At 34.5% G+C, this 12,773-nt stretch overlaps 1 protein-coding gene across 1 annotated transcript in view; it reads left to right on the top strand.

Annotated features, from left to right (window-relative positions):
• LOC111056209 (DDB1- and CUL4-associated factor 12) overlaps nucleotides 1-12,773 on the top strand; it is a 43,800-nt gene that overhangs the window by 15,452 nt on the left and 15,575 nt on the right. The window contains exon 6 of the mRNA XM_039435725.1: nucleotides 11,531-11,690. Within this exon, the coding sequence (XP_039291659.1) occupies nucleotides 11,531-11,690 (160 nt within the window). The remainder of the gene's footprint in view (nucleotides 1-11,530; nucleotides 11,691-12,773) is intronic.

Consider the following 12,773-nt stretch of genomic DNA (forward strand, 5'->3'; position numbering starts at 1 on the left):
GAACTTTTTAGGGAACTTTTCCAGGTTTAGAGGCTGTGCTGTAGAATTTTCAGGGGACTGCCATCATTCATTTATTCAGTTACGAGCAATCCAATATGGAGCCCTCGCTCACTCCTACCGTTGATGAAATTTTGTTGTGTACAGTAATTTGTTTTTTTTTTTCAACGGGAAAGAATACAATTGCAGCTGAAATTCACGGCGAGTTGTGTAGAGTCTATGGTGATAACATTATTTCAAGGCTAATTCCTTCTCGTTTTTCCAATCCTGTGTTGAAGGAAGAATAAACATTACGCAACGAACAACGAAGCGGCTCTCCATTCAAGTCAGGTGCCCCAAACCTTAGGGGTAAAAGATGTCCGAAGAAACCGACTGTAGCCTTAAGGTATGTTCAGACGAAGCTATTATACTCTGCAGAGCAACAGAGAAAACGTCAGCAGGGTTTGTGTTCACACCAAAAACATCTTTGGGCCGACAGAGCTTTTTTGCTCTGTTGTCTGTTGCACTCTGAATCTGGTCGAGGGAAGATGTTTGTGGAGTTCTCTTGTCGTTGAATATTAGTTGAATGAGTGGGAAAAAATTATTTCATTGAATTCTAATAATAAGTGGAAAATGTAATTAGAATGTGCCCACAGTCAGCTGGAGTCGGCAAGATAAAAAATAGAATAATCGAAAGAAATCATACACTACTAGGATCATATGAAAACCATTTTCACATCAATAGCATGCCTACCAACTTCCGAATACCTTCGTTCATCTCATCATCTTCTTCACTTCAGGGATTAGGTTTATCAATCAACCTGTTCCGGTAACCTGAGCAATTCCTCATTATCTAATTTTTCATTTTTTCGAGCAAAAACGAGCCAAATTATTAATTTCAATGCGCTGAATCCGAATCTAACATTCTTCTATCTTCATTTTTACGTGATTTAGGTTTTTGATGAGAGATCTCTATTGAAAACGTCCGCTCGGACGCTTGGAGAATATTGCTCACAGAGTGATTCTTGAAAGCATCCGTCTGCGAGCAGAGTTTTATTGGAACGTCGGCTGATGGATACACATATGTCGGTGTGATCACCCGCATTGTTTAAGCCGGTGACAGATTGAAAAAAATCCATCCACAGACTCTTCAGAGCTACAGATTCTGGTGTGAAAATTACATTACGCTTGACAAATTAACTAGCAACTTTCTCCAAATGGGGTAATCAGCCATACACACAACACAACTTGCGGTGAGTTTCAGTCTAACTTTTATTCTTTCTCAATAATTAACGGATGTCACCATGTATTTCTAATCGGCGGTAGAAGTGAGTGGTAGGTCCATATTGGATTGCCCGTAACTGACGAATGAATCATGGCAGCACCATTAAACCTGAAAAGTTCCCTGAAAGTTTCAGCCTTTTCCTGCCATGTACATGTAATTTATAAAACAAAATTATGTAACCTACTTTTCAGATACCCCTCGTTTATAAATAATAGTTATTCTATTTTATTAAAATATATTCTATTATTAGGTTCAATTTTATGTGATCGTTAAAATAAACAATTGTATAGTGAGGTCCACGTTATAATGTCATTGGAGAAAGATAGGAGAACAACGTTTCCGATCCTCTGTCTTGTCAATGCCTTCTTTAAGACGGTAGCTGATATAGGTTTATTGATGTAATCCTGATATATTAAGCGATCAATTTCTGTAAATCCAATTATATCAAGCGAGCAATTTCTGTATATATTTTTATATCTGGCTGTTTATGTTCAACGGATCTCGAAAACGGCTCTAACGATTTTCACGAAATTTGGAACACAGTAGGTTTATGATATAAAAATTCGATTGCACTAGGCCTCATCCTTGGGAAAACTCACTGAACGACATTAAAAGGATAATTCATCCTTTGCTGAAACAGCTGTGGATAGTAAAAAAGTGAGTGAGCGAGTGAGTATGTGAAAAATCAAAATATCACATCCCCGAAATTCATAAGATGACATATAGCCAGCTGTGAAATATAAACACAGTATAATAGAGAAATATATATCTCAATATATATCAATATATATCAATATATATAATATATCAATATATATAAATCTCAATATATATAGAGAATTGTGATCACTGTTTATCAATAAATAAAAATAACGAGCGAAGCTCGGTGCCCCGATATTAATTATCAACTGTTCATTCTGGTTTAAAATAATCAATTATATTTTATTAAGCAAGAAATTCATTTTTTCAATAATTTAATAATGAATCTTCATAATTAAGATGAAATATTTTGTTAATAAATTATTAATTCTACATTGTCAAGACGATCTGGCAACAGAGCAAGCGAGAAAGAGATAGCGCTATCCGCTTTGTTGAATGATAGACATGGATAGCAATAGTATTGTTAATCAAACACTGCCATAATAACGTAGACCTCACTATACTGTTCATATGAAAAGGTACAGCTTTATAGGTAATTCATACATTTATGAATGGGTATGCGTAAATGTATAATGTTCACCTTCTAACTCATAACATTATTTGTAAAAAAACACCACAGTACTTTTCGGGAACTTTTTAATATAAAAGAAATTAAGTAGTCCTGAATATATAATAACATATATATAATAAAAGATGTTATTTTTTGTACATAATCAATTTTTTTATTTTTCTCTTTAATTTTTTTATAATGGCAATATCGAAGGTACACACTAAACAATTTTTTGGCATTCATTTTAAAAATGAATGTGTGATTGTTATTTTAAATCATCAATACCTCCCCGCCCAGCCCTGTATAATTTTTCAAACTCATAACATGTATTTTTCCTTCACCTACTGTCTAAAGTACTTACTTTACTCCCTGAAACCTAATACTAAAGTGTCACTTTTTCGCTCTCGGTAGTAAAAAACAGAAAAACTCCCTAGGGAGTAGAAGTGACTCCATTTAAATAACATGGGGAGCATCTCTATTTTGAAACTTACATTGTAATAGGTTAGAAGGTCTAAGCTCAGATGAGAAAGCATAATAGAGGTGTCTGTCATTGAGTCAACTGAATTCAATACCACAACCAGAAATTTGATTAACTCATGAAATATATGTTTGTATGATAATTATTATATTCTTAATATTAGTAGACGATAAAAATTTATACAATTTTTTGAAATATTTTATTCTATTCAAAATACCAGCCAACAAATATTTTTTCCTACAGTTACGTTGAAAAGTGGTCATTGCTGCACTGATTACAGAACGCAAAGAATCACTTTTCCGCTCTAGTGCGGGAAAAATTTTTCTGCACTCCAGATTTGCAACATGGCAACGCAAAATACTTAGTAGGTTATATGGAGCAACAGTGCAGCAAAATCAAAATGAAGTTGGTAACAGTGACTGGGCTGCTATAGTGAGCAGAGGTGCAACGAAGCATAACGAGCACAGCATTAAGTATATATTATAACCAAGGACAACGAGGACTTTAGGATTTTAGGATTAAGGTTTTTATCAATAATAAAATTACACAGAAAAACATGTGATGCATTTCAGGCAATTTTACCCATAATTACCCACTTTTCATATTCAATGGTAACTGTAGGAAAAACTTAATGTGAAATACGTGCACAAAGTTCCTCTGCTGCACTCAAGAAACCATTCCGCCCTCGCCTACGGCTCGGGCGTAAACGTTTCTTTCGGTGCAGCGAACTGTCACTTTGCGCACTAGTTGCACAAATAACTATTGATCTGCAATTCAAATCTGAACCGCGTGATCTGGAGTCAGCCATTTTTGGTAGCTGCTCAGCTGATATAATTGTTACAACTTTTGCCGATAGATAGCGCAATCGGCAGTGCCAATCAGACGACCGGTTTTTAGGTTTTTAATTTAGGTTATGTTGTTAGGAATCATTGTCACCAATACGTAAGTTATTAGAATGATTTTATTTGCAGTTTCTATAAAAAAATGTAGATGGAGGAAAAATGTTGTGTACCGTACATCACGAGCGAAAAATACTTTTTCTCCCTCAGGAAAATTGCTGCCCTCGGCTTCGCCTCGGGCTTCAAACTTTTTCCCACAGGGAGAAAAAGTCGTACTTTTCACTCTAGATATACAAATAACTATTTCACGACAATAAAAATATTTTGAATGATTGATTCTTCTTCTTCTTCTTCTTCTTCTTCTTCTTCTTCTTCGATGGCGCTACAGCCCAAATCGAGCCCTGGCCTCCTCAATACTGCGCCTCCATCCATCACGATCTCTTGCCTTCATTGTTCAATTCCTGATGCGAAGAAGTTCTGCAGCATCCTTTGAGATGCCATCCACCCATCTCAGTCTTGGCTTTACCACCGGTCTTCTGCCTCCCGGTTGTCCCATATATATTTTTCTGGGAGACCGAGTGTCCGGCATCCGCTCCACATGCCCTGCCCATCTTATCAGTCTGACATATACAGACAGGGGCGGCTCTTTATAAAGTGCAGCTAATTCATTGTTGTTTCTTATTCGCCAGATACCCTCATCACATACAGGTCCGTATATTCTACGCAGCATTTCCCTTTCCCAGCGGTCTAGATTTGCTGCAGCCTTGGATGATAATATCCACACTTCACTTCCATAAGTGACCACTGTGCGTATTATAGTTTTATATATTCTGATCTTTATGCTCCTGTGGACGCTTCTTGACTTGAATATCTGCAGCATAGAGAAGTATGTTTTCTTTCCTGCATTGAGCCGTTTTTGTACTTCTTTCATCTCATCACTGTCATCCGCTATGTTAACTCCCAGGTAGGTGAAGTCATTCACTTTTTCAAAGCTATACTCCCCCACTGAGAAGGTCCTTCTGTTGTGATGACGTCTGCTTTGGTGCATGAACTTGGTTTTTTCACAGTTTATTTTTAGCCCTAGCTCATGAGCTGCCCTTTCCAAGTTTTCAAACATCTCTGTGACTGCCGCTACCGATCTTCCCACTAGGTCAAGGTCATCTGCATACCCTAAGATCTGTTGGGTTTTATTTATTAATGTACCACTTGTGTCAGCCAAAGTCTCCCTTATCTCCCTTTCCAATGCCACGTTGGAGAGCACTGGTGCCATGCCGTCTCCTTGGTTCAGTCCTTGGTTCACCTCAAACTTATTTTGATCAAATTCATACCTATAACAGTCATCGATAAGCTCTATCAACTGCTACAAGTTCCATATCTGTAAAAATTTCAGGAGCTCCATCCCATCAATGCAAAGTCCGATTTTAGATTTTCAATTATCTGGCTTCAGATACAATTTAAACAAAAAAAAAATCAAGTTGCGTAGATTGAGCATGAAAATCTCTACAATTAATGTTCAGTAACAGTTTCACCTAAAATTGAAAATAAGCTTTAAATTCGAGAAAATGTGATTATTCAATTGAAAATTATTGTTGATTCTATTGAATCATTCACTATGAAGAGATAGCAGACCTCATGTCTGTCTCCAGCGTTATTGCCCTGTCACCAGCTGGCTCAAATTTTTGAATAGTAGACTTGAGATGCGCGGGAACACTAGCGTCAGGTGATCAATTTTCATAACGGCAAGGAGTGCGCCACACCAGATTTTTTATAGATGGGGCATATGATGCTCATGTGCCAATCCTCAGGGATAATTTCAGTTTCCCACACGGAGTTTATAAGATGAACCAATTTTGCTGTTAATGAGTTACCTCCATACTTGAGTAATTTCCCTGGAATTCCATCCATCCCTTGGGCTCTGTTACTTTTTATTCTTCCCAAGGCCTTGACAACATCATCAGATGTGGGTGGTTCAATGATTATTTCTTCATCAAGGATTTCTAGTCTCTGGGTCTGACAATTCATTGTGATCTGGGTTGGGACTAAGCAGATTGATTGATTGATTAGCTGCCTTTATTCAAATCCTGGGAGGGCAAAGTTAGGGCGCAGCCGGCCCTCAATGCTGAATGCTGACTGCTAAACGTGAATCTCACTGAAGAGTAAGTCTTTTGTTGAACGATTCATTTCGGTGAGTATTGGTTGAACTATAGGGAGGTCCACGTTATAATGGCAGTGTTTGATTAGCAATGGTATTGCTATCCTTGTCTATCATTCAACAAAGCGGATAGCGCTATCTCTTTCTCGCTTTGCTCTGTTGTCAGATCGTCTTTTTACAATGTAGAATTAATAATTATTAATTAACTAAATATTTCATCTTGATTATGTAAATTCATTATATTATTGAAAAATATAATTTCGTCTTTTAGCAATGTAGAATCAATAATCATTAATTAACTAAATATTTCATCTTAATTATGTAAATTCATTATGATATAATTTAAAAATATAATTTATTGGTTAAAATATAATTGATTATTTTAAACGAGAATGGACAGTTAATATTACATTAATAAACCTGTATCAGCTACTGTCTATAGAAGGCATTGACAAGACAGAGGATCGGTAACGTTGTTCCCCTATCTTTCTCCACTGCCTTCTTTATAACGTAGACCTCACTATAAATGTGAATCTCACTGAAGAGGAAGTCTTTTGTTGAACGAACCATTTCAGTGAGTGTTTTTTGAATTAGGAGCACGGTTTTTAAATGAATACACTTGAAAACACACCACTACCTTCTAACACACTAATCTGATTATCAACTTGACTTTAAACTACACTTGGGGCGGCACAAACACACTGAAAGCGGAGCGGGGCGTTGTGGGGCGTCGTGAACAATATCATGTTAAGTAATGAGATGCAACTTTGGAACAAGCTGGTTTGTTTTTTGGAGCGTCTACAAGCGGAGCGTCAAAGTGCGATTGCCAGTCATAATAATGCTCTTGTTCTACTACATTTTCTACTACATCTAGTACACTAGTATATTCAATGTCTGCCCAAATTGTTCTCCAATGTATATTATTTCATTATTCAAAAAAGAAAACTTATCTATTGCACTTTGAAATCAAAAGTAAGGCTATTCTAATCCATTTCATTCGTATTTCTAAGAAGTTTTTCTATAAAGTGAGAAGTTTTTAGCTCAAAAATTTCTAGTTTCATTCAAAATTTAGACTTTTTGAATAATTATTTAGTTACTGTTCTAGATTTTTTAATTTTAGATTCTAATAGTATCTATTTGATTAAAAATTTGCTTGTTTATCTGAGTATTGAAGAGTGTAAATTGTATTTTGAAAAGTGAAAGTGACTTAACCAACATTTTGATTTGGACAGTATAGTATAAATTGGAAATGGGACAGTTTTGGGCATGAGCCTGTTGTGCCTTTCCTCATGTTAAGTATTTGTACACAATGTAAATAAATAAATAAATAAATTTTGAAAATTCACCAATTCTCTCACCATCTGGTAAATGTTGTGACTAATATCCAATACTTAATTAATTATTAATAAGTAATTAATCTCCCAAAGTGATGTCCGTGCAAACTTAGACAACGCCATTTTCTAGGCCCTTGACGCTCAGACGCTTCCTGTGTGTATCATGAACGCTCTGACCACGCCACGCTCCGCTCCGCCTTCATTGAATGAAAATGAATGAATTTTATTTGCCAAAAACAAAATACAAAAAAGCTTTACAAAAAATAAATATAAGTATATGCTACTGCACTTAAACCAAGATACATACATTTATTTAATTAGATATAATAACGAAATGATATCCTTTATATTATAAATAATAGTTATAAAATGAAGATTTAATTTATGTTCACGTGCATAAGTACAGTAGGTGAGGCAAAAACACCGGCAAAAGGAAGATTTCTTGTGCGCCAGTGTGAGTCGTGAATCAGCTTAATCAGGGATGTAATATATAAACTTGAATCTAGCGTATGAAGTGTTCGAAAATATAATTTATAATATGAAGTTGATTATTGTATAAAACCGATTGGAAATAATTCAAGTTCAGCCATGCCTCTATGGCTCTTTTTCTGTGTTTATTATTTCGGAAATTATTAAGTGGAAATTCACTTTCTAGTATATTTATGAATTTACTGCTAATGTAGTAAAGTTGCCTTCTAAGAAGAGCTGAGTTGGTGTTATATATTTCATATTCTCTTATTGTATTAGGTCTAAGATTATAATTTATGTCATCGGCTAGAGGGAAATTATGCTCGTATTTAAAACTGTAATTTGTTATGCAACTAAGATATAACTGTCGTATAGTTCTAACATCAAATTCACTGAACAAAATCTTACTATTATAAGTTCTACGTTTCTTTAAAATTGTCTTTTTGATGAATTTTTGTACTAGAAAAGGGTTTTTAATATGGGTATCGAAAGTCCCACACCAAACTATTAAACCATATCGCATTAGGGATTCTACTAGTGCCGTATATACCTGTTTGCATTCTGAGAAAGATAGCACATTTTTGAATTCATAAAATTTATAAGATAGGTATTTTAGTCTCTTACATGAATTTTACATAGGAAGTTTACATGGATGTCCCATTTGAGACACTCATCGATCCATATACCAAGATATTTGAGGTTTGATTTCCTATTAATAACAGGGCTGGAACATTTATCAATGTTTGGTTGATTTATTGAAGAACAGTTTGAATGGATTTTTAACTTATATTGATTGTTAGGTTTACCTTTTCTATTTGCTGAAAAAGCTATGTAATTGGTTTTTTTCTACATTTAAACTCAAAGCATTAGAGTCCATCCAATTCTTCACAATATTCATATCTTGCTCTGCTACAATGAAAGTATCATTCCAATTATTTTCTGAAAATATAATAACTGAATCATCAGCAAAAGATGAAACTCTCCCATTTTTTAGCTTAATATTCAGCGAATCATTTACATAAAGAATGAAAAATATTGGTGAAAGTACAGTTCCCTGGGGGAGGCCGTAAGATGACAGTTTCTCTATACTTTTATTGTTATTTATTGTTAAAATTCGGAATCTATCTTCCAAGTAACTTCTTATGAATTTTAATGAATGACCTCTGAAACCATACTTCTCCAATTTGTTGCACATTTTATCATGTGGTATACCATACCACATTATCGAAAGCCTTCGATAAATCCATGAAGACTGCAAGTGGTCTTTTCTTGGAATTTAACATATCTGTTACATTGTTTACAAAATATACTAGTGCATCCTCAGTACTTTTATTAGGTTGGAAACAATATTGGTTTTCATTAATAATGTTATTTTTTGTATGAACTTCATCATTCGTATTTTAAATAATTTTTTAAATATTTTGGCAAGGTTGCTAATTAAGCTTATTGGTCTATAGTTACCTGGATTATTTTTATCACCTTTTTTAAGTATCGGTTTAATGTTTGCTATTTTAAATGAATCAGGAAATACAGCGGTTTCAAAAAATATATTTACAATGTAAGAGAGGGGTTCAGCTATTAGATCTGTTATCTGCTTTAGAGTTCTATTATTAATATTATCAGGACCTGGACAAGAGTTATTTTTCAGAGTTTTTATAGTTTCTATCACCTCCGGTGGATTTACGGGACTGAGAAAAAAGATGCATTCAATTCATTGGTTCTCTTTTATGGAAATTCCGATGTAGTGGTATTTTGTTCAATTTGAGCAGCCAAGTTTTTACCAACTTGCGAAAAATATCTATTTAATTCAGCTGAATCTATTTCTGATTCATCATGTTTATTTTTTGTATCATCAATGATTTCATTTATGTTATTCCATAGTTTACGTTTATCTCTCCTGCATTCCTCTATTTTTGATCGATAATAGTTTGTTTTTGTTTCATCAATTAATCTATTTAATAAATTTTTATATGCTGTAAGATCATGTTTCAGTTTTGTGTTGAAAGGTTCTCTTATTGATCTCTTATATAATTTATCTTTAGTTCTTATTGATTTTATTAGTCCAGAAGTAATCCATGGCTTCAAAGGCTTATATCTGTGTGGTATTTTTATTCCCTGACTAGAATTTTCAATACACTTGACGGTGTTCCAGCATACATTATAAAAGGTTGTAGAGATATTCTTATTCAACCTTTACAATTTATCTTTAATTTGTCCTTGAGATCGAATAAATATCCTAAAAAATGGAAAGCTGCAAGGGCGACACCTGTTCATAAGACTGGTGAAAAGAACATAATCTCGAATTTTCGTCCCATTACTATCCTCAATTCTCCAAGTAAGGTATTTGAATATATTTTATATAGCAAAGTTTTCAACCATGTAAGACCCGCAATTTCCTCATTCCAACATGGTTTTATGCCATCAATTTTTAAGGTATTTTAAAAAGTTCAACGCATTCTGTCCGATAGCTTTTTCAACAGACAATCCAAGGTTGATATTTAATGTTCAAAGATTGGAAGAAAGGAGATCTGTCGGTTCCCTCTTGCTATTATATAAATAATATCCTAAACAATCAAGTATTCATGCCAGAATTTATAAGTATGTTGCAACTTCATGTCCCGTTTAATAGACCAAGACCAAATATTCTGTTTCACATGCCATTTATCAGAACGACTCATCATTGCAATTCTTACATATACAGAACTTATGTTTGTACAATAGAATAAGCCACTGCATTGATCCGTTTGCTGACCGTTTCCAAACCTTTAAGAAATCCTGTGAACTAGCATATCGCTCTATAGCTGACTCATGATTGATAAATAATTATACTAAACTCCCTCATTTCTTTTTTTCTCTCTTCTAAAGCCTTATTTTTCCTCTATTCCCTATTTTATTCTTTATTTTATTTTTCTTATTATCTTTATTTCATTCTTCTTCATTTTCTATTATCATTGGTTTATTTTATTTTTTCATTTCGCCTCTTCTTATCTTATTAGTATTCAAAAATTGTGTTTACAATTTTATTTTATTTTTCATTCTTATTTTGCATCAAATATTATGTATCTAAACTAGTTGATGTCAATAAGGCTCTTCATGGATTTATTCTGTGAGCTTTTGTATGTAAATAAATAAATGAATGAATTATATTTAGCGTTTTTGTTTACAACTCGATAACCATCATAATTGAATAGAGTGGGTTCATAATTTTCAAGCCATGTTTCGGTTAGTACTATTATATCATATATTAATTTGAAATTTTCTAGACAATATACAAAGCTGTCAAAGTTTTTACTCAAACTTCGTATGTTCATGACATAGATATTAAAGTATTTTGTATTAACCCCAGAACCTTCAGGTGTATAGTTAAAATAATCATCAATTTTACATTTGAAAGTTCATTATCATTTTCTAGAAGAGAATGCAATTCCAGTGAACTGTTCATTGTAGATTATAAGATCAATAATAGATACAATTTTATCCGGGTTTTTTTATCCACTCGCCTCCTTGTCGTCAGCTGTTGTTTCCTCTGTGTTATCGGTTGATAACTCCTTCAGTGACTGGATGTTGTGTATACGAATAGTCCGAGAAGCTTCATTTTTCTTGACGAAAATTTTTCCAGTCTTGACTGTGTTTGTAACCTTGAAAACACACTTTTATTATGTGAATACACTCAATAAAAGCAGATGACAGAGAAGAAAAATTTTGAAAATAAGGTGCTTTCAATTTATGTGGAAATTCATCTATTGATCGATATGAAATTCCTTATTTTTTTTGTCATTTATTCACAGAATTTGTCAAGAAAGCTGCCCTCGGCTCAAGAGAATGTATGCATGACTGTACAGGAGGATGGCTCTATTTATGCAATAGGCTGTAGATCCTATACACTGCTTTTGGATACAAGGACCTTGCAATCTATTAAGAAGATACCTGCTAGATATACCGGTTGTGGTAAGTTTTATACCTAATTTTTGAGGATTTATAATTTGATTGATAATTTGATTGAATGGTAAGAGATATTGTGGTATTTCTCCATTATCGAAAGAAAAAGACGTTGATATTGTCAATACCACTATATTTTAGTTTCTTTCAATGATTTGAAAGATTTGAAATATTCCCTTGTTTAGTTAATATTAATTTTTATAACTTGTCTTCTAGCTTTTTTTCTGTTTCATCATCTTTTTCCTTCTAATTTTCCGTTTCCTTCGCGTTTCTTTTCCTCCTCCTGTATTCTACTCTTCCGCCTCCTCTAAAACGTATTTTGTGCTCAAAGGAGTTTCAGGGCGAGGCTATATTAAGGGATTTTCAGACGGCATTTTTAGAGTCGGCAGGGCAGAAAGCTCTCTGAGTGGCTGATAGGGTTGACGCCTAATATGGTATCGCCCTTTAAGAGAGGAGAACGGCTGCATGGTGTACATTGTGTACAAAAGTGGAAGCTGCAGGCTTGAAATATTTCAGGTATTTGACTCAAAATGTCCTACTTTAAGCAGCTGACTGCAATAGGAAAGTCTGTTACGGAACACTGCTTGGATTATTCGAAGCAGGGTTGCCATATTCACTCTTGCATCATCTATAAATCTGTTCATTGGCTTTCAGCATAGCCACCTCTAAAGGTGCGTACAGACTGTAGCTCTGCTCCGCAACCGAACGTCACTCCAGCAGAGCGATTGATGATCGACCGGCGAGCAACAGTGGTTCGACTGGGGAACGCAAGAAGATCTAACATCTTTCGTAATCGTAACGTTCATGATGGGTGCGTGGGCAGTGCGACTGTGGTTCGATGGTGGTACGAGGGCGGTACGAGGGAGGAGCGTGCTCGGTGTGGGTTGGAAGCACGAATATGTGTACGCAGCTTAATACCACCTGTATTAGAGGTGGCTATGCTTTCAGACACTGCATTTTTAAAGCGTTCAGCATACATTTTGTGAAAAACGCTTACCATGCAGTGGCTCTCCCTACTTTAAAACTTCTCAGAGGCCAAAATACAACATTCTTCCGAGTTCTTTTGACAATTATTGTAAAATATAATTAAAA

The sequence above is a fragment of the Nilaparvata lugens genome, chromosome 9 (genome assembly GCF_014356525.2).
Source record: "Nilaparvata lugens isolate BPH chromosome 9, ASM1435652v1, whole genome shotgun sequence".
Classification (NCBI taxonomy): Eukaryota; Metazoa; Arthropoda; class Insecta; order Hemiptera; family Delphacidae; genus Nilaparvata; species Nilaparvata lugens.